Raw genomic sequence first — 24,044 nt, forward strand, 5'->3', positions numbered from 1 at the left:
TGGACGTTTAAACAAAATTACTAATATCTTTGATATTTCTGCGTTTATGTTTATAGTTAATTTATTAAAAAATGTCACATTTAATGTAAGGAAGCTAAAACTGTATGAATGTTCATCTAATTACGATAAAATATTATTAGTAGATTTTGAAATTTTATAATCTTATTTATTTTGCAAATATTCAGTCAATCTTTGCTTTTTATGTGTAAATTAGTTAACATTGACCTTATTTACCCGAATGTATCATAAAAATCAATATATTCAAACCTAGTCATCACCCCCATTACGATTACCGTTACTGAATACATGGAAACAAACATATTATAGTTTGACTATTCTATTGAAGTAACTAGTCAATGCCTAGTTCGAAGAAGTGAAAAAGGGCTTAATCTTTATTATAAGTCTCACTCCGCTACTATTGGATTTGGAAATTAATTTTATGGTTTGATGGTGTAAAAAGGTGGTAAAATTCACCCCATAAACCTAGGGCTAAGTTATATTTAGGTTGTTTGTAATGAAGTAATACATATTTGAGAATTTGAGACGCACTACTTTATTAAAATTATGCATCAATTAATTTTACCTATAATCTTTATAACTTCAAGGATAATAACTCATCATTAACAGTCTATTTTACGGGCCCAATACAGCAAGGCCTGCTTACTTAAAAGGAAAAGAGGATTAATAGAAATACGGGAAAGGGATTATGAAGCCCCAAGTTATTCGATTGCCGGTATAGGGGGGCGTAATGACCGGGTCAGACGTGCCCCTGACCGGATTCGAATCTATGCCCTCGGTATCGAAAGCAGAAGTCATATTCATTGGGCTATCACGTCTCTTTATCGTTCACCGTGCCGGGTCCATCGTGTGGCAGAGAGAAAAACTCCGAGAAAAGCCCTAAACTTGTGACCTGGGTTTAGGCTTATGGATATCCTTGACAACTAACACTCCCCTTTTCTGCTCGTATCGCCTAGCCAAAGGTAAGATCCTACTAGAGCAGCTTTGGATACCCGTTTTAATACAGAATATGGTGCAGATCTAGTGATGTCAAGGTCTTCATGCAAGGATATTTCATCCCGTATTCTTCCGAATAAATAGCACGGGTGGTAGTTAATAAAACTGCACTTAAATATATTAAAGCATATTTATTTCATAAGCCTATTGATGATCGAGTGCCTCGAATGTTCATTATGACTTTTTAGACCCTGGCTGTTCAGTTTTCGTCTACGGAGAGCTTGGGATCTTACCCGTCTGTTATTCGTTGATGAACTCATGCGGTTAGATCGACGATGACCAGCGATGGCTGAAAAACGAAGAAATATTTATGATTTTGGCTGTGATGGTATGGTCACCCCGCACTAGAAAGCGCCACCAGGTGGACTGACGGCATCAAGTGAGTCGCAGGGATTCGCTGGATGCAAGCAGTTCAGAATCGTGATGTTTAGAAGTCCCTACAAAAGTGTTTAAGTGCCTATGTGTTCTGTAGTGGACGTCCATTGGCTGATATGATGATGATGATGATATAACTTTGACGTCGATGTCTGTCTGTATATCTGTTTGTGGCATCTCAAACGTATAGATCAATTTCAATACGGTTATTTTTTCATTTGATAGTAATTAAGTAAATAATTATTTTGATCCTGCTCACACATTGCAATCCCATTTAAACTTTTCTGTTTTATTGAATTATTCTAACACGTTAATAATTTAACAGCGCACCCTTAAGTCTTCTAAGGTCAGTCGCAAATCCAATTTCATCATCGTCTCAATTGATCCGGCCGAATCTTGACTGGCCTTTAGCATTTCATTATACATCTCTATATACTCTCCTCTCAAACCGACCTGCCCCAGGGTATTCCTCACTGCTCGCTCTTCTTCCTTTGATAGGGCAATCTGTAATATTTTTTTAACTATTATTATATCAATATCATAAAGTAGTAAAGGAGAACGATAATCTTCGGCCCAGCACCACAGTATAACCAGTAGGACTTCATACTAAAGGTCGAAACGCGAGCTATACCTACGCACCGCGTACGTGGGGTGATCGTGGGGTGAAGACCGTTGCGACTGTGCCGCGGTGACGAACGCAGTGTATTGGATTTTTTAATTATGACGACTAGGAAAAAAGTTATTATTTTTATAAAGTTTGATTAATATTTTGTATTCTAAAGGCATAATTTAAAAAAAATATATATAAATAAATGCTTAAATGATAAAATTGTGTAAATAGGTAAATGACGTAAACGGTAATAAATATTAAATAATTATTTATTAACTTCTTCATTTAGGTGGTTTTCTTTGATTATTATGTAATACATAGATTTAAATCTTATGACATGTATGTTTTGTATACCTGTATTTTAATGTAATAAAGAAGTTAAGTAAAGAAGTTGTTTGAATTTAACAACATTATTGTGTTGCTCATACTTTAAAGTATTTGAATAAAAAGAGTAAAGAGCCAGCTGATATTAATATACCTATCCAGATTTTTTTATTAAACTACTAGCGAACCCGGTCAATCTCAATTTGTTTTTTGTAGTTCGTTTATTCTATAGTGTGGGGGTATCGTTATCGGTATTTTTGTGCATTAAATAAGGGATTAAAGTGCTAACATAATCTACGGAACCCTACACTGCGCGTGGCCCGACACGCACTTGACCGATTTTTTATTATTTGGTCACCTAGTGTGGTGTGGTGTGGTAATACCTAGATGGCATCACCAAAATAAATATATAAAGGTCCTTCAAGATCATTGATTAGTGTCAGCCTTATTTAAATCTACCAATCAAAAAACAACACGCATTTTATTGATCACTTCCTACTTACTACAATTTACTAAGTATTTTATTTGTTTATTTTAAAAAAAGTATATTTACAATCACATAACTAAATGGAAACACAAAGTTGGCAAATGTAATTAAAATGCTAGAGGCGGGCAGCCCTATCACATGTTTACGGAGCGCGCGGCTGTAGGTATTTATTTCAAAAATACGGCCGAGTTATTATACTGCTTGTTATATCTACTGTGCCAGCACACAAAACGTGCATTTTATTTTGATGCAATTGTCAATCAAACTGAGATTAAACCAGTCAACTGTTATTTAATAAATGATACGAATTTGATTTGGTTTGATTGGACATTGTAACGGTTTATTCATCAAATCTGGGCCTATCAATGATATGAAAAATGGTAAGTTTGTGAGGTTGTAGGGGTAACAAACCAATCACAACCTCACAAATTTACAAAGTAGGTACTCGTATCTTTGGATCTACTAAATCGATTTGGAAATTTCTTTTACCAAAAGACGTGGCTATATTTAAGGAACTAAGCCAACCTTTTGTATAATTAATTAATAATGTTACAAATCGTAAGACAAGATTAAAAAATAGCGGCAGAACTTGAACCTTGAAAAGTTATTACATTACGAAAATGATCTCTTAGAGATTCACTATATTCATGATAGAAACGAAATGAGAGCTATAATTCAGTTGGTTCTGAATTCTTAGCATTTTAAAGTTTATAGTTTTCTTCAGTGTCAGCATTATGTTTTTATTTTTTATACACAAAAGCTTTAATTAAAACAATTTGTTGACTGATTTTACAATCTATCATACCATGCATCTGTCTGCAACTTTATTGATCAGAAACTAACACACTACTATATCACTAAACTTCATACAATTGCTAATCTTCATTGAAATGCTCCTTTTCGTTATCACAAAAGGTCAAAATTATATTTTAAATTGACAATACACGTGTTAAAACTCCATGTACACCACATTGGAAACGTAAGTGTTAAGTTATACGAATATACCTCTATCACTGTAAATATTAAAACATATACAATGGACCACAAGGCCATCGCTCACAAAAAATTGAGAAAAATTTAACACTGGGACGCGTATCACTTGAAATCGTCTTCGAGCCAATATAGAACCGAGGTGACCACTTTGTAAAATCTTTTTCAATGTATTGTTCGCCAGACAATGGTTAAAACCAAAGTTTCTCAAAGTGGGGTACACGAACCCTTAAGCGTTTGCTATTTGACGGCAGGGGTTTTGCGACAAGATTTACGTAACTGATTTACGTATCAGTTACGTAAATCTTGTGCCATCAAACCCCCTGCCATGCCCTGGTAAGGTTAAAATTGTACAAAAACTTCAACAGTCAAATTTATTTTATTCCTTGGGGGGGGCATTAGTTAGTAAGGGGTTCGCTGTCACTTGGAAATTTTAACAGGGGTTCGTGGAGCCGAAACTTTGAGAAACCCTGGTTTAAACAATCGGAGATATAACACCAAACATTATTCTTTTCAAAGAAGCTTGGAGTTGCTATTACTTCTTGTGATATCAATAGGAAAGTATATACATTACTCTTATACTCTTTTGCTACACAAGCTATGTCACACGGTTTCACTCTTGTTAAATAATCCCTTATCATAGGTTATTGCGTAACTTTGATACTCACATATTCAATAAAAACTCTAAAAAGAAATTGATTTTCCCCATTTTTTCAACATTTGCATTTTCATGGCTAGTTGCCTCGACTGGTGAACAGAAGGACTAGCTCATTTTTTACGCAAAGGATCATCCAGCGCGGAAATGCAACCAGTATTCTTGCCACCATATCACGTGGGCATGATTTGTACTTATTAGAATATGTTAGCTTAAGTTCCTTATTGTATTCTTTCTCTATAAAATAAAAACAAAAACTTTAGCCTTTCCTAATCCAAAACTTCCTCGCAAAATGGACTTTTCAACACAAAAATTATTTTTCAATTCGGACCAATCCTGAGATTAGGGCGTTCAAACAAACAATAAAACTTTTCACCTTTATACATCTACACTAATATTATAAAAAGTAAACTTTGTGGTATTGTAGGGGTTAATCTCTGGATCTACTGAACCGATTTTGAAAATTCTTTTACCACTAGAAAGCCACGTTATTTCTGGGCGTCATAGGTTATATTCTATTCAATTTCAAATTTCATTTATTTCAATTAGGCTTAATTTACAAGCACTTCTGAAAAGTCAAGTTATGTCATGACTTAATGGTGGTAATTGAAGTCGAAAACTTAAAATTAAAATTACGAGAGAAGAGCCCACAGCAAACACAGCCAAGGTTTATTTTTTTTTTGTTTACCACCATAACCACAGAATACTGTACAAGGCTTATCTGAACTTTTAGTCTTACTTCTACAACTTGACGTCGGTGTAAATAACACTGAAGCTACTCATATTTCCAGCAAAATAACCCGCTAGTGAACTCATATTTCCACTACTCAAATGGTGACAAGACAGATAACGTTGACCTGTTGAAGAACAAATATCTCAGTTTTATCACAGGTCAAGTGGCCGACTGACGAGCACGCACCGAACTGCTTCTAACTGGTTATGTTTCAATAATATTAATGGTTATTGGCAACAACAGATTGTTATGAGAACTACTTAATATAGAACATAAGTAGGTAGGTATATATTTCACTCTTATTACTGACTTTAGCAAAATTCATGACGTGAATGACTAATATATAATACTGTTTATTTCTATACTTTTTCTATTTATTTATGTTCACGTTCTATCTGCAATCTCTTCTGATGGTAAGGGATAATGATAGAAGCGGTCTAACTCGGTAAGAGGATTAAAATCTACACCCCTTTCGGTTTCTACACGACATCGTACCGGAACGCTGAATCGCTTGGCAATACGTATTCGTCGGTAGGGTAGTAACTAGCCACGGCCGATATTGTATTACTACAATGAGATGCTATTGAACATTCCTTTGCATTAAAATATTTTATAATTTTACCTTATAAGAAAGAAGAAAGAAAATACACTTTATTGTACATTACACAGAACATACAATACCTACAATAAATGCTAATGAAGAAACGAAAATAATAAAAATTATATAGATATAAGGGTAATTGTGTACAGAAGTAATAGAGAAAAGGAAATTAAATCCACAAATAACAAAAAAAAAGAAAGAAAATAGTATATGTACCAAAATATATATATGTAAGTAATAAAATATGAGCCGTGATAGCCCAGTGGATATGACCTCTGCCTCCGATTCCGGAGGGTGTGGGTTCGAATCCAGTCCGGGGCATGCATCTCCAACTTTTCAGTTGTGTGCATTTTAAGAAATTAAATATTACGTGTCTCAATCGGTGAAGGAAAACATCGTGAGGAAACCTGCATACCAGAGAATTATCTTAATTCTCTGCGTGTGTGAAGTCTGCCAATCCGCATTGGGCCAGCGTGGTGGACTATTGGCCTAACCCCTCTCATTCTGAGAGGAGACTCGAGCTCAGCAGTGAGCCGAATATGGGTTGATGACGACGACCAAAATATATCTACTATCAAATAATACTAAAATACAATTATTGTGATACCTAGTAGGTAAGCATGGAAATTTAGCATTTCTTCGATGTAACATAGACTAATCAGAATATAATCGACCAACAATCAGCAATATATCATTGAGATGAAGACGTTTAAAAAATACATACATATTTATACATCTCATAACAAGTCTTCGTTGCTGGTAGTAAACGAAACTGGGACACTGCTATTGAGGCTATCACTGAAATTATCACGAAGAATACAAAAGTTGACGGTTCATGCAAATGTCTCCAAAAATAGAAATTTGTTGTAATAAATTTAACTTGCGAAAAAAAGGTTACCATTAACCATAATTTATAATACAAAAAAAATATATAAATGGCTATAAGAAATAGTGTCCTAATCACTGTAAAACTCAAAAATATCTTGAGCGATTTGAGAATGTTTAACTTCTCATTGGTGTTAAGATAGATAAATCCTAGATCCCTAACGAAGATATTAATTTGGTCCCGTTTTTGGAAAATCGAGTTTTTATCGGTTGTGGACGTTTTGAGGCCCTATGAATCTATCCTGATTATTTTCATGATGGTGTATATCTGTCTGTAGGTATGTGTTTATGCATATGTACAACGCACATTGTACATCTATCTACCCTCTCATAACTTTGAACGGTTTCGCCGATTTAAACGAAATAGTCATTTCAATCTCAAAAACAAAAATTTTAAAATTTGGTTTTTTGGAAGTTTTTGAAAGGCTCAAAAAGCTCAAAAACTACCTAACTAACATCTCAATGCTTTGTACCTACTCAAAATTAGGGGGTAGTTGCAGAGATCCTTCTATTTTCGTTTTATTTTGTTCGGTCCAAATCTTTCTAGAATCTAGAACTTATCTATATACCTATCTAGACCTAAGTAAATTAATAAGTAGGTATTATATAAATATTAATTGTCAAGAAATAACAATCTCTTTATCTGCACGTAATACCTCATACGTGCACATTATATTTGATTGAGTAAAACCACCAACAAATCAACAGGCAATTAGCATTTCTTGCATGTCTCCATCCGTTCGTTTCAACATGTAACCGCTTCGAACCGGTTACTGAACGTTCGCCGGTCATTATCAGCTAATAGTAACTCCGCCTGACCCTAGCGCGATAATATGATGAAAAAATAACACAGATCATAGTATAATATATCATTTATATAATATCTAATAAACATGCGGTTCGTGATTGATTTTGTGACGTAGAAACGTGTAGTTGTATGATATACTAGCCGACTTTTACACCTTGTGTCCGAAAAACCCAAATATCTTACGGAACCCTATTTTTTTCAAAATAAAATTTAGCCTTGTGGATAATGTAGCTTTCGAATGGTGAAAAAAATTCAAATCGGTCCAGTAGTTTTTGAGCCTATTCATTACAATCAAACAAACAAACATACAAACAAAGTTTTCCTCTTTATAATATTAGTATAGACAACAGTCAATGCGTTTCATATGACTGGGCTGGGACTGTGTATAAGTGGAAAACGACTTAATTTTTTCATAATATAACATAAAATAATTCCTACATTAAGTATAAGTCAATTAGTAATCAGTCAAATACTTTTTTTTTATTGTCTAAGTGGCGTAGTCTCCTTAGTGGTACATCAGCGGCGTCACCAAGCATCGCTTCATGAGGCGGAAGGCAGAAGCAGAAGAGATGGGCGGAACAACTCTCATAAGGCGAATCTGTATCTATACTATACACTTTAGGTAAAGTTTGTGAGGTTGTAGACGGTAATCTGAGGATCCATTGAACTGATTTTGAGAATTCTTTTTACTAATAGAAAGCCACGTTATGTGTGTCATAGGCTATATTTTATCGCTGAATTCCGACAATAGTTTTCACGAAAAATAGGAATATTTTCTGTATAATTAAAATGATGACAAAAAGCTTTCTGTTGTACTTGTTAGTACTGTAGTTTAATATGAATTAGTCTACGGAACAAAACGATTAGTTACAAAAAAAAAATATTGATCAGGTTTTATCATAACAAGAACCAACCAACCAAGTCACCGAATAACGTATCCCATACAAAATACCATTCCATATACGCGGTTTCTGTATTCATGGCACATTTAAAGAACGTAAGTATCCCTCGCGAATAAGGAGCTTTTGGTGTACTGAACAAAATCTACATTTTTGTACGAAAAGCGGAAATGCAGCCAGTACTCCTACCACCATTCCACGTGATTGGTATAGCTATTATTATCGATAAGTTTAAAAGTGAACCTTAAAATTACAATAGAAATATATCTATTGTAATTTTTAAGTTCACATAAAAGCTTTATTTAAAGTGCGATTGCACTACCAAAAGTGGGTAGGCACACTTGTTATTGACAATTAATTAATTTTCTACAATTAATCATGATATTTATCATTGCTGTCATACGTCAAGTTAACGCAGTTTTTGCGGGTTGTGCCTGTAAACAATGAATAGTTTTATTTTATCAGGGTGTGATAGTGGCAAGGTCGAGGTGAATGAAGAAGAAACCTCTTTATATAGGAACAAACGTACGGTCGTAAGTTAGTTGGCTCGCGGCCAGTCGCTCGACCAGCGGTATAGCGATAATACTCTAATATTACATACTATATTATTATTTAGAAAGTTTGTTCATCAACATGCCACCAGTAGCAGTGCCTGATGAGGTATACATTTCTGTTGCAAATTCTAGTTTCTTTCTAATATACAAACTTCAATTTTTTTTTTTTTTGGGTACTTGTCTTGTCTTATTGAAGTATTCTTAAATTATTTCATGATCGTGTACATTTAATTATTTTTGGGTGTCTTTAAAAAAATAATGTCATTAAATTTATCATTTGTTAAAGTTGTTTATCGTATAACATTTTCATTTTCGATTTCATTCATTTGTTTTTAGTAAATCTACCCTCTTCAATTTATTATTGAGATGAGTTTCTTTGTTGAAATTGAAATACTTGGTGACTTTTCGCGTTTTATGTAATTGAAATTTAAATCTATACTAATATTATAAAGCTGAAGAGTTTTTTTTAATTGAACGCGCTAATCTCAGGAACTACTAGTCCGATTTGAAAAATTCTTTCATTGTTAGATAGTCCATTTATTGAGGAAGGCTATAGGATATACATTATCCCCGTATTCCTACGGGAACGGGAACCACGCGGCATTAACTAGTAAAAACTATGTTTTATTTTAGAATTTAAATCGTCAACTATGTATTTAAATTGTAACTATGTTTTAGGCTCCAAAGAAAAAGCTTCGTGTTGCAATAATAGGGCAGAGCACATTTGCCGCGGAAGTATTCAAGTTGCTACAGAAAGATGGACACGAAGTTGTTGGAGTTTTCACAGTTCTCGACAAAGGAAACAGAGAAGACCCTTTGGGTAAGTACCTTACTTACTTACTTTTGTGAAATCTTAGTTATCTTTCAAAGTGAAATTGTTAAAGATATAAAAAGCTTGGGTAGGAGCGTATTAGGAGCGCAGTAATATATTTGAAATGTTTTTATGGTTTCTTTAGTAAGCTTAAAGCCTCAGTAGCTTAATAATAGATTAGGCCTCCGTGGCGCATGGTATGCGCGGTGGATTTACAAGACGGAGGTCCTGGGTTCGATCCTCGGCTGGGTCGATTAAGATTTTCTTAATTGGTCCAGGTCTGGCTAGTGGGAGGCTTCGGCCGTGGCTAGTTACCACCCTACCGACAAAGACGTACCGCCAAGCGATTTAGCGTTCAGGTACGATGTCGTGTAGAAACCGAAAAGGGGTGTGGATTTTCATCCTCCTCCTAACAAGTTAGCCCGCGTCCATCTTAGACTGCATCATCACTTACCATCAAGTGAGGTTGTAGTCAAGGGCTGACTTGTAAAGAAAAAAAGAGGACGGGTAGGTTTAAAAAATAGTTTCATCTTATTTCATCCTGAAAATTAAGAAGTTGAATATTACACAGCAGCATGATTTCGTTTTTAAATTGAATCCAGCTTCTGAGTTACACAAAATTTAATTTGATTGTTTTTGATTGTCATCAATCATGATTTCCGACTATTAAAACATTGGTCAATTAAGGACACGATGGTTAACTGTGGCAAATGCGTTTGACATTCTTGCTTAATAGCCCGGGATCCGTAGAACATTTTTTACAACTGATTACTATCAAGTTAATTTTTCGTGAGCACCTTCATCTTGATTATGTTTATTTTTACTGTTGATTTATTAATATGTAGTTATGAAACTTAACAGCCACAATGTCCTATAAATTGTGTGGTACATTATCTCGTTCCGACGCTCAGAAATTTTGATTTCCTGGTACCTCAGTTAGTTACCAGAAACAAGAGTTTTCGTGAATAAAAAAGTTGTTCGTCTCATCAAGATGAAGCTACTCTCGCAAAATTAACTTGATAGTAATCAGTTGTAAAAAATGTTCTACGGATCCCTGACTATAATGATTATTATACATAGGTCCATACATTCACCATCATGTACGTTCACTGATATACAAGGGTACTTTGTAGGGATTTCTCTACTCAAAGTTATAAGATATCTAAATAAATCATAAAAAAAATACAAAGCGTAATTTATTGGCGATTTAAAATTAAGTTTTGTTATTTATTGAAATATTATATATTATATTATATTTGGGGTGTTGAGCAAAATAAATAAAAGCAAAATTGAGAGATAGGAAAACTTTGATTTCCCAACGAATATGAAAGAAAGAAAGAAAGAAAATTATTTTATTTGGACACACACACATAATACACAAAAGACAACAAATACTAAAACAAAAGAAAGAAATTTTAAAAATATAGTAAACAAATAAAAATATCGTAAAATTGTAAATCAACCGAGCTTATGTTTAACAGAACAAGCAAAATGTCCATCTTATGTTAAGTTTCACTTGACTTTTATTATCATTAAGTACCTACTATTGATTAGCTATTGTTGATATTTAAATCATTGATATATAAAAAACTTTGTAGCTTCAATTGCGGCACAGAACGGAAAGCCGGTGTTCAAATACAAAACATGGAGAATCAAGGGAAAGGTTATCCCGGAAGTGCTGGAGGACTACAAATCGGTAAGTGCTATAAGGACGTGCATGTCTTGTTCTTAACTATTTTAAAACTTTTTATAGTAAGTATTTAACTTTAAAACCATATAAATTAATTTTTTATGTTATAAGCCGTAGGTTAACCCAAAAAGTTTTAACTAAATAGATGGCAATTTAACATCGCGTGTAAACTCTGTGTATATCTTCACTAGCTTTCTTTCCTAGTTTTCTCACACACATAGTTTTCTTTTTATTATCCTAGCAGACGTCCTACGGTATAACTTGCGTATAGTTCCTGTTCCCGTGGGAGTACGGTGATAAAATATAGACTATGTTAATCATTAATGTAGCTTTCTAATGGTGAAAGAATTTTTAAAATCAGTGGTAGTAGGTAGTAGTAATAGTAGGTTTTGAGTTAAATCGTAACAAATAAAAAACCAAAAATTACCTCTTTATAGTATTCGTTATACAGTTATTTATTTGTGTATTATAGTTATAACAAATACATTGAGCACCGAGAATGTATAAAAAAATGCAGCTTAATTGCGCACAAATCTTGCAAACTTATAAAAATTCTTGACCATTAATATTTAAATCAATTTATGCAACAATATTCAACATCGGTAGACAAATTGATTGACGTGTTATTTATATTCAAATACGTGATTAAGATTGTTTATTATGTCGTCGCAAATATATTTTATTGTTAGAATAACTCTTGAATAAAAAATAGAAGTCATCATATTATTTATATAATCGGATATACTGAATTATGTCTTCCATAGATCCGCATTGTATATCGGACACATCGCATCAAACGGATTATAGTATTCTTTGTATAGCAAGTCATACAAGAGTTCGCATAGTACGGATTGCATCGGACGGATTTTATCTACTGTAAAATTAAAAATCGGTTTAATGCTATGCATCCGATACGTACTATGCGGATCAGTGGACGCCTCCGTTTAATAGCCATACCTATTAAATGTCTGCTATAGCCAGACATACATCATTTTAAGAAGGCCAAAAGTGTATCAGACCTTGCTACTGACATAGGTAGACCTATTACGGCCTTCCGATCGTGATGTATTGTGTGATCGTCCCTATGTAATACAACATCCTGAAAATATTCCGGAAGAGTATGATTCCGCCCAAGAGTAACTTAAGAAGTCTAAAAAAATTAAAAAAAATAAATTTATAGAAGTAGCAATACTCAATATTGAAATAAAGTAAGTACTGTGTACGTGCACGTATCGACTTGGGAAAAGCGTTATATTAACACGCGTTTCCATAAATTAATCACGACTCACTAACGTGCGCTACTTATCAAAATTAGAGCGAGCACTGTTCCTATTTCACTTGTGACCTCTTCTATCTTATCCTTTCCGTACCAATTACTTTAAGTTTTGACTTACCTACAAACAAATTTCATTCAAGAGATATCTATACTTATAATAAATCTGTAGAGAGGTCAATTCTGTACTTGAAATATATTTCCAAAAGAACTATCAGGGGGAGATTAGTGGTCGATATTGATGCCAAAAATGCAATCAGTAAATTTTTTGTCTGTCTGTCTGTCTGTCTGTATGTTCTTTATAGAAACAAAAACTACTCGACGGATTTTAACGAAACTTGGTACAATTATTCATACTCCTGGGCAAGTTATAGTATACTTTTCATCACGCTACGATGAATAGGAGCAGAGCAGTGAAGAGAAATGTTGGGAAAACGGGAGATGTTACTCAATTTTGTAAGCTTTCGCCGCGTGGTATGTTCGTTATTGAAACAAAAACTACTCGACGGATTTTAACGAAACTTGGTACAATTATTTTTCATACTCCTGGGCAGGTTATAGTATACTTTTCATCACGCTACAATCAATAGGAGCAGAGCAGTGAAAGGAAATGTTGGGAAAACGGGAGAAGTTACTTCATTTTTTAAGCTTCTGTCGCGTGTGCATCCTTAATGGGTAGGGTAGGGGTAGGGTAGGGAAGGAGTAGGGTAGGGCAGGGTAGGGGTAGGGTAGGGGTAGTTAAAAGTTCACATCTACCTTCACGCGGACGAAGTCGCGGGCGTCTGCTAGTATACAAATAAAGAAAAGAAATCCAAATTCTTGTCTTAATTATTTTTAGTTTCCGCTCCATCCATTTCATGTTTGTTACTAAAATATAATTTATATTCTAATGCTATCATTTCTTTTTGTTTTAGGTAAATGCAGACATCAATGTGTTGCCCTTCTGCACCCAGTTTATTCCCATGGAAGTGATCCTGTATCCAAAATATCAGAGTATTTGCTATCATCCAAGCATTTTGCCGAGGCATAGAGGGGCGTCCTCTATCAACTGGTTAGTTTATACATACCATATTTTATACAATATACTCAGAGGCACAATTACCCGAAAATTGTTCCTCTGAGTATACCTATACTAAGTATATCGCGTAGGTTTTAGGTTCACTTATATTAGATAGCCTTCCATCCATCCATAATTAATGGGCTATTAAATATTAAATATTTTTTCAATTCAAACCAACACTTTCTGAGATAACCGCGAATAAAGAAACAAACGAATCTCTTCAACTTTACATTAATTTATCAAGTCAAATAGAGCTAGATTATTTCACCGCGGCTAGTTGCCTGGACTGATGACAGAAGGGCTGGCAAATTTTTTGCGCAAAGGTTCATTCTGACTGGCCAACGCGGAAATGCAACCAGTATTCTTGACACCATTCCACGTGGGCATGATTTGATGATATAGTTATTTAAATAAATTGGCTTAAGTTCCATAAAAGACTTTAAATTAAACTTAGTTTTCCAAATAAACTTGTAGATCGTAAATCCCTTTTCTTTTTTCAAAATTATCAAAATTATTTTTCAAGATTAGTAAGCTATAATGTCATAGTTAGTTAAAGAATTATGAATGTAGCTTGTCAATCTTTATCCAACAGCTAACCCTCAGTAGACTATTATATTATTATTAAGTCCCTACAGGCTGTCATTTATTATTCGTTACGCCACATGTTGTAAGCGACGTTCCATACATTTGTCGCAATATTGCGTAGATGTATATCTCTATCGTCGTAGATGTATGGTAGGTGTTATTATATATTATGAGTAGGTACTATATATACTATGAGTATTACTTATATATTATGAGTACCTACTAGCGGTTTTACACGTATAGTTCGCGTTTCCGTGAGAATAATGGGATAAAATATCTATACCTAGTGGTATAAGAATTTTCAAAATCGTAGATCCAGAGATTACCCCCCACAACACTTAAATAATAATATGCTAACAATAATACTTATCTTAGGATTGTATATATAGTACAATAATAAAGTAATTTATAGTTTTGTTAACCTCTTACCTCTATAGACTTACTTGCGTCAAAAAGCTATTATTGTATCTTTCGGAAACGGAACTTCTTCCGAATGAAAATATTCTCTAAGTACCTATATATTAGTTTAACTAAAATATTTTTAAATTTGTGATAATTAGTCATTAATCCGTATACAATTTTTTAATAATTGAGCTCGGTTGCAATACGAAGGCGATAGTCTAAGCTAAGATATACCGAGAAACTATAAGAAAAGCATTTATGGTCTCCGTAAACTGTCTTCGTGGCGCAGTGGTATGCGCGGTGGACTTACAAGACGAAGGTCCTGGGTTCGATCCCCAGCTGGGCCGATTGAGGTTTTCGTAAATGGTCCAAGTCTGGCTGGTGGGAGGCTTTGGCCGTGGCTAGTTACCACCCTACCGACAAAGACGTACCGCCAAGAAACAAAAAGGGATGTATGTCGTGTAGAAACAAAAAGGGGTGTAGATTTTCATCCTCCTTCTAACAAGTTAGCCCGCTTCCATCTTAGATTGCATCATCACTTACCATCAGATGAGATTGTAATGAAGGACTAACTTGTAAAGAATAAAAAAAAATTGGTCGAAGGAAGCGCTCAAAGGATTATGGAATATCTAACTGCATCATCATCCGTCATATAATCAGAAAACAAAATTAATTCAAATTCATTTATTGATTGCTAGAAAGGTACACATAGAAAATATCTTACTGTCATTTTAAACCAGTATTTGTGATCAACCCATATTCGGCTCACTGCTGAACTCGTACTGTAAAACATCGTGAGGAAACCTGCATACTTGAGATTTTTTTTTAATTAACTACGTGTGCGAAGTCTGACAATCCACATTGGGCCAGCGTGGTGGACTATTGGCCCAACCCTCTCATTCTGAGAGGAGACTCGAGCTCGAACATGGGTTGATAATGATGACTGCCATTATTAGAGCATCCTATTGTAATCCTCTCACTGAAGTGTGCTACTCAATAAAATGCCAATGACTGGTTTGCAGGACATTAATAGAAGGCGACACAACCTGCGGTCTCACAATATTCTGGGCTGACGATGGCTTAGACACTGGACCAATTTTGTTACAGAGAAGTTTTCCTTGTACGATCGAGGACACGGTAGATACCTTGTACAACAAGTATCTCTATCCAGAAGGTCAGTACTATTTAAATCATTCACTATGTACTCCCACTTTTTTGGTGACGTAGGCTTTAAAGTTCACAGAAAGATTTAAAATTTAAAAAAAATCAAAAGAGCGATAGTTTCTATTCAAGTAACAATCTTAACGCCAAAGACAAAACTCTTCTTAAGTAAATTAACTGAATTAAAATAGATATCTAAAATTACGGCATTCTGCTAAAATAATATTTATGGCGAAAATTAAGATTTATGCTCTTTTGTCAACATACAAGTATTGATAGTGCCTAAAAATATTTTTTTTTATTATATTTTTTCGTATTTTCATTTTCATTATAAAATCAAAGTTGTTAGTACTTTTTATGCTATTCGATTGATACTAGTAATTATTTTCAAAAATCTTGTAGTATTCTCGTGGTATAAATTAATTATTTATATTGGTTACAGGTATAAAGGCTTTGGCAGAATCCGTTAACTTAGTAGCAAATGGATCAGCACCAAGAATAGCTCAAACCGAAGTAGGTGCTACTTACGACCCAGCTCTGTTCAAGGCAGAAACTCATCAAGTAAGACTACATTTACGTTTAATCCTGCAGTAATTAATTTAAACATTATCGATACTAATTAAGTAACAGTTACCTAAGTTACAGAAACCGATATCGGTGACAATTGACATTGTTATTTATCTGTCGTGTTTAACTAAATAATAAACGTACCTATATAAAGTTTAAACAATACTGTGAAACACATGTTTGAAGTCTTCCTAATATATTGAATAAATATTATGTACAAGAAAGCTAACTTTGAATAACTAATTGACGCCAAATAGATTAGCGTCTTATAACATAGGGGTTGTGTTTTTCAATTAGCACAATTAGTTAAAGGAATGAATTCACACAAATATATTCATTCTAGATTGACTGGTCAAAAGGTGGTGTATCCCTGCACAATTTTATCCGAGGTCTGGATTCGTCGCCTGGTGCCACATCTTTTATTCAGCCACAGACGAAAGATGGTGTTGATGAAAACAAAGACTCCGCTATTGAAGTCAAGTTCTACGGGTCTTCACTTTGGGAAGGCGAATATGAAGCAGAAGGCGATAACTTGATTTTACCTGGTCTGCATAAACCTGCTGTTATACATGAAGCTGGCTTGTTAATCACTGCTAATGATGGAGTTAGGGTAAGAAATATATGATTTATTAGTAATTACATATAGTATCTACATACAGTATATATTTGTAATTATTATTTATTTATATTACAGCTTAACATTCAAAGGTTAAAAGTTAATGGAAAAATGATCAACGCACAAAATTTCTTTAAAACAAACGAAAATAAAGTTCAACTCGAAGTGAGCCCGGAAGAAAAGAAGTTTATTGAAAGCGTTCGTGATGTTTGGAAAGCAATACTAAGAATCGATATAGAAAATGATACAGATTTTTTCAATTCAGGAGCAGGCTCTATGGATGTGGTTAGATTAGTTGAAGAAATTAAGGATTTAGCGAACATAGAATTACAAAACGAGGACATTTATATGAATACAACCTTTGAAGAATTCTTTACGATAGCCATTCTTAAAACAAGGGGCAGTGTTGGCTCCAAAGACGTCGTTTACGATGGCGTTGAATTAGAAGTAAACAAAATGAAAATTAAATTTCCAACTCAATTATTTATAAATGGTGAATTTGTTAATTCTGACAGTGGAAAAACATTGACTTTAATAAATCCTACTGATGAATCTGTGATATGTAAAGTTCAGAGTGCTTCGAAATCTGATGTAGATAGAGCAGTTAATGCGGCACAAAAGGCTTTCGAGGAAGGAGAATGGTCCAAAATTAGTGCTCGGGAGAGAGGACAATTATTATTTAAGTAAGTGTTTATTCAAATATTAAGTATTTTTTCGCTACTTATACTAAAGCAAAAGTCGATGTGAAATGTTTATTTACAAACTAACTAAAAATTAAGGTAGAAAATGCATGTCATTTCATACCTAATTTATTTGAAATTACATATTATGTTTTTTTATAAAATGTTAAATTATAATATCCTATTGCTCTAAGCTTATAAATATATTTTTTAATAAGCTTTAAATTATTAGATGATTTGTTGTAAAATGACTAGCGATTTATACCTTCATTTTTCATTTGTTCGTTGATAAACATTCCACATCAAGTTTGGCTTTAGTACAAGAACAACAATAAATTTTCTTTTTTCTAATCAGGTTAGCAGACCTTATGGAACAACATAAAGAAGAATTAGCAACAATCGAATCCATCGACTCGGGAGCCGTTTACACATTAGCCTTGAAAACACACGTAGGAATGTCCATCGACACTTGGAGATATTTCGCTGGTTGGTGTGATAAGATTCAAGGGGCAACGATCCCCATAAACCATGCTCGACCCAACAGGAATCTTACTTTAACAAAGAAGGAACCAATTGGAGTATGTGCTTTAATAACACCATGGAACTATCCTCTCATGATGCTCTCATGGAAAATGGCAGCGTGCTTAGCTGCTGGAAATACTGTTGTTATGAAACCAGCTGCCGTAAGTATTCAATTCGTAATCAATCTGTGTAAAATTCTAAGATTATAATTATATAAATGACAAATAGCATATAAACATTAGATAGATTGAATATTATCACTATTAGTAGTAATTGGAACGTGTTAGATGACTGGCGCTGATAAATCGTCAGTCAATCCTCTATTGGAGATTACTGGTTATGTAACTACAGTGTCGTTATAATTTATCATTACGTAAAACCTTACGTAAATAAACGTCAGAACTTATAGATATTAAGGGTACCAATATTACTCCGGAAATGAAATATTATTAAATTATATTAAATTATCGCAATTTTTCTTACTTTCACAGTAGGAACACCTATTAGTCTAGTAGAGTTAGTGAACCCCAGACCTTCGTCATTTTAATAAAAGATGAAAGTTTGTCAACTCATGCTTCTACCATAAGTAAGTACGGTAGTTGTTTGTGGAGTTAGAGCCGTGATAGCTTTGGGAGGTAGCAGGTTTTAAGGATCCAGACCCTCGACCGTCTATGTATTAAGTGTATTTTTTTATGTTTTTCTTGGCATAATATGAGAAATTATTATCCCAGTTGCCAGTCATATAGCTTCGCGGCAACCCATCGAAAAACACTATTTAATTTGAAACTTCAAGGTTCTCTAACGAAAGGTTGCCATGAAGCCAAGTGTCTGGTGAATGGGGATGTCATTTCTCATGTTATGCCGATAAAAATATAAAAAAAATATACTTTATACTTTGAGGGTCTGGATCCTTGAAACAAAAATGTAGGTACTTTATACTTAGGTGGTTGAGGGTCTAGGTCCTTGAAATCTACTATCTCCCAAAGCCACTACGGTCAAAACTCTATAGTTGGTTACGGTACTCATCTATAGTAGGAGCATGAGCTGACATACTTTTAGCTTTTATAAAATGATGAGGGTCTGGCTGTCGCTGGCGGAGAGCATATATTCTAGATTCGTCTATATTTTATTAGCCGACAAAAATATGCCAAATACGCAAATAAATCTTCATATGAGATCTTGAAATTTTTAGGTATGTCCATTAACAGCTCTCAAGTTTGCGGAATTGAGTGTGCGAGCTGGTATTCCTCCGGGGGTAATCAACATCCTACCAGGAAGTGGAACTGTTTGTGGGCAAGCCTTAGCCGACCATCCACTTGTTAGAAAGTTGGGCTTTACTGGCAGTACGGAAATTGGTAAGGGATCCATACCTTTATTTATTCAATGTCAAGTTAGCCCTTGAATGCGATCTCACCTGACGTTAAGTGACGATGCAGCCTAAGAAGGAAGCGAGCTGACTTGAAAAAGCTACCTACTAGTTTATTCTATACCTCTGACAATTTCTACGCGCATTGGATAGCTACGATCTTTGCCTACTATCAGACTAGCCCTGAGCCAGTTTAGGAAATATAAATTCCTGACCCGGCTCGGGTATCGAACCATAGCAGTACCAATTGCGGCAAATATTATATAAATAATAATTATTTTTTCTAGGACAAACAATTATGAAATCGTGCGCAGTATCAAATATGAAAAAAGTCTCACTGGAATTAGGTGGAAAATCGCCTTTGGTCATCTTTGAGGATTGTGATCTCGAAAAAGCAGTTCGTAACGTAAGCAATTGTCATGAAGATATTTTGATAATCATTTGAATCAAGTTTGTCATCATCATTACTGTTCGTTTCATGTAGTATGGTGCGGGTCGGTCGTTTAGCTCTTGAAAGTTTGCAGCGATTTATGATAATAGTACATATTATGAACGTCGTACATGCGAACAACATACCCATACTATCTGAAGAACACTTTAACTTCCTGTATTCGGCTCACTGTTGACCACGAGTCTCGTCTCAGAATGAGAGGGGTTAGGTTAGGTTAGTGCTCCACGATGGCCCAATGCGGATTGGCAGACTTCACACTCGATGAGGATTAAGAAAATTCTCAGGTATGTACGTGAGGTTTCCTCACGATGTTTTTCCTTCACCGTTTGAGACTCGTGATAGTTAATTTCTTCAAATGCACATACCTAACTGAAAAGTTGGTTGGTGCATGCCGCCGGACTGGGTCTAAACCTACGCCCTTCGAATCGAAAGAAGAGATCCACTGGGCTGTCACGTCACTCAGATTACCTATATGATATTATTTTAGATCATGTTACACATTTGTAAAATATTTGTGTACAGGGAATGGCTTCAGTATTCTTCAACAAAGGTGAAAACTGCATCGCTGCCGGTCGACTTTTCGTCGAAGAGCGAATACACGATGAATTCGTTAGACGTGTTATTGAAGAAACTAAGAAGATGACCATCGGAGACCCTCTGAATAGAGGAACAGCTCATGGCCCACAGAACCATAAAGCACATATGGACAAACTGCTTGAGGTATATATTTATTTGCACAATTTTCATTCGTTGTCTATTGCTTCGAGTATTTCGTCAACGTCAGATTTCAAACAAAAAAACTGCACGTGTCATTCGCTTAGTACGATGCCGCTTATGTATAGACACAGATAAGCAGACGGACTATGTCAAACTACCTTCGTTTTACGTACGGAGTTAACTATACCAATGTGCATATTGCTAGGCAATGTAGCTAATAGTTAAAAATACACAGAAACATAATTTTAACAAGATCTGCAAATTATTGTTAAATTCACAGAACATAGCGCTACTTACTAAAATTAAGCACGCTTTAAAAAATATACCTGGACGTAGGTAGAAGCCCTCACTCGCACGAGCGCTTTTTCCACGAACGTAAAAAAAAGCGTTGAAATTCGACAAATGAATTCCCAAATGTTCCCACGACAGATGCACCTCACTTCTCCCACGTACGATTTCGCACCCGCGCAGTCTTTCCCTCCGTCGCCCGCATATCATGGGAGTGTCATCAACGAACTTGCCAGACTAGACTTGAAGTTGATTATTAGTAGAATTAAATCTTAATTTAACTCCATTAAAAGTCAATAAGCTAAACATATTTCGCCATTTAATTTGTTTATTTTAATTTTGCAGTTTTGCGAACGCGGTGTAAAGGAAGGCGCTAGGCTCGTTTTCGGCGGCAAACGCGTGGACAGGCCTGGCTACTTCTTCCAGCCGACTGTATTCACCGACGTGACTGATGACATGTTTCTGGCTAAGGAGGAATCATTTGGACCCATTATGATTATCAGCAAATTTAGTAGCAAGTAAGCGCTTGTTATTTTATTTCACTTTACTGTGAGATTTTTAAATTAAAATACATACCGTATAAATAAAACCTACTCGTATTTATGAAATAGCTAAAGGACATGAAATACTATAAGTAACGATAACAACTAATAACTAATAGTAATAGGTATTCCTGTTTCCTGCCAATCAATCGGAAAGACTGGTCCAGTGGCCGAGGATCGAACCCATGATCTATCGAAATCCGGCCCGTTTATCGTGAAACTATGAACTATAAATAATATAAACTATAATTATAATAGATCTATCTGTATCGTAGTGTGTGTGTGTAATAGAAATTCAAGTCAGATAGAATTATGATTTGTCTACATTACGTCGCTGCTTGTCAAGTTACCCCATAACTTGGCAGTTTGAACCTTAATAACCACTGTCGATTTATTCACGTTTGCCTCTATATCTTACTAGCCTTAAATAAAGTCTGAACAGACCAAAGTGAATTTAGAGGTTATAAATAGGTCTGAAGATTCCCACGAATCTAAGCCTGCCCTTTTAAAAAATAAAAGTAAGTGCCTACGCGAATCCGGTCATACTGTCATACTACATTTCTGCCGCCAAATGGCATTGCTATAATCCATTCTGAAAAGTTTCTAGTGTAGTTACAGGCACATGTTTAGGTGCATTGTACGACGTTATCCTAGCATATCCTCATTATCCAGATATAGCTGTTTTCCAATTAATATCAGGCAGATCTTCAGGTTGGTCTCTCAATTGTTACTATAATAAACACTTGTTCTTACAGAAATTTAGACGACGTCATCCGCCGAGCAAACAACACAGAGTACGGTCTGGCTAGCGGAGTCTTCACACGAGACGTCTCCCGCGCACTGCAGTTCGCCGAGCGCATCGATGCTGGCACAGTCTTCGTCAACACTTACAACAAAACCGATGTAGCTGCACCTTTTGGAGGTTTTAAGCAATCTGGATTCGGCAAAGATTTAGGTAATCATTTTTTCAGTCAAACTGTTTATTATTGACAGACTATTCAAATTCATATTGCATGCATTTAAAATACAATATTTTATAATAGGACCCAGAACTAAACATGTGCCCTTATGATAAGTTCTAGCTTAGATTAACCAACGAGGCAAGTCTTGTGAATTTTATGCGATATTAAATCTTCATTTACAAGATTTCAATAAAACTTGCACCTGCTAATTCTTTAAAAATGCAGTCAATACTGTATGTACCGTATATACGGATAAATACATAAATTAATCCTACTAATGTTATAAACGCGAAAGTTTGTATGGACGTTTGGATGTTTGTTAATATTATATATAACGCCGCAACTACTCAACCGATTTGGCTAAAATTTAAAACTAAGATGAACACATAGGCTACTTTTTTGCAAAAAAATCCATTGTTTTTGCCAGATTTGCGAAAGACAAATTGAAGATTATGATATGGTACTCGTATGAATGTTTGTTAATCTTTCACGTCGCGACTACTGAACCGAATACGATGAAATTTTTGATTGCGACATTATGGGCACGAGGAAAATTAAATTTTACGAAGAACAAAGTAGCAGGTATCAGCCAATATACATAAAATCCTCTAATGACATGGGTTTTCTATCTTCATTTTTAATTTATTTGTTGATAAACTTTCCCTATAGAATTTGGTTTTAATATACTCGTAAACTATAAAACTACTTATTGTCTTATTTATTATTTTATTTGCCATACTTACCTTTTATCTTTGTTGCAGGTCAAGAAGCACTCAATGAATATCTCAAAACAAAATGTGTGACTATTGAATATTAAACTAAAAAATAGGTAGGTAGATTATCTAATTTTAATGATTATCATTATTTTTAAAAATGTAATTATATTTTTTATAAAATGATAATTTTCTTGTATCTTTATTTATAGCTTTAAATTGTTGTATTTTATTATTTGTACCTAATTTAATGTTATAAAAATAAATTTTTACCTGAATGAGTTTTTCAATTCTATGGCTCTTATTTTTTCATTTTGTGAACCTTTATAGATAAGTACCTACTATCGCGCGCGCGTTGTTGAAACGCGTTTGTTTGCGTAATAGGGTAGTTGACTCATATCAAAAATATAAACCATATTAATTTCGTGTAGCAGTAATGAGGGTCCAAAATATATCGATATCAATTAATAAAAGTTAAGGATTTCTAAACGTCAAAGTAATTGTTAACGAATATTTTTGTAAAATGCTCAGTTTTTAAGGGATTTATTACAGTGACGTCATGAAACAGTTGAAATAAAGACTGGCTCGTATTGTCAAGAACATATTTAAAAACTTAAATTTTTATGTTAGTAAACACGTCTCAAAAATTTTTGAAAACAATAATTCAGTCTAATAGAACTATCAAGAACTGTTTAAGTCCATA

General features: G+C 34.5%; 2 protein-coding genes across 2 annotated transcripts; one reads left to right on the forward strand and one right to left on the reverse strand.

Moving 5' to 3' along the window:
* Positions 1-1,139: 1,139 nt before the first annotated feature.
* On the reverse strand, positions 1,140-4,130 carry LOC112056732 (uncharacterized). The gene is made up of 3 exons (XM_052882870.1): positions 4,100-4,130; positions 1,713-1,910; positions 1,140-1,303 (listed from the first exon to the last, which is right to left on the reverse strand). The coding sequence occupies exons 1-3, from the start codon at positions 4,128-4,130 to the stop codon at positions 1,146-1,148; spliced, it is 387 nt and encodes a 128-aa protein (XP_052738830.1). The 3' UTR covers positions 1,140-1,145.
* A 4,657-nt stretch (positions 4,131-8,787) lies between these two features.
* On the forward strand, positions 8,788-23,631 carry LOC112056728 (cytosolic 10-formyltetrahydrofolate dehydrogenase). The gene is made up of 15 exons (XM_024097207.2): positions 8,788-9,041; positions 9,614-9,755; positions 11,345-11,442; positions 13,624-13,760; positions 15,779-15,930; positions 16,360-16,478; positions 16,828-17,094; positions 17,179-17,783; positions 18,136-18,463; positions 19,495-19,657; positions 19,956-20,074; positions 20,642-20,839; positions 21,470-21,642; positions 22,422-22,621; positions 23,390-23,631. Exons 1-15 carry the CDS (start codon positions 9,015-9,017, stop codon positions 23,443-23,445), a joined length of 2,784 nt encoding a protein of 927 aa, XP_023952975.2. The 5' UTR covers positions 8,788-9,014; the 3' UTR covers positions 23,446-23,631.
* Positions 23,632-24,044: the final 413 nt, after the last annotated feature.

Source organism: Bicyclus anynana, chromosome 8 (genome assembly GCF_947172395.1).
Source record: "Bicyclus anynana chromosome 8, ilBicAnyn1.1, whole genome shotgun sequence".
Classification (NCBI taxonomy): Eukaryota; Metazoa; Arthropoda; class Insecta; order Lepidoptera; family Nymphalidae; genus Bicyclus; species Bicyclus anynana.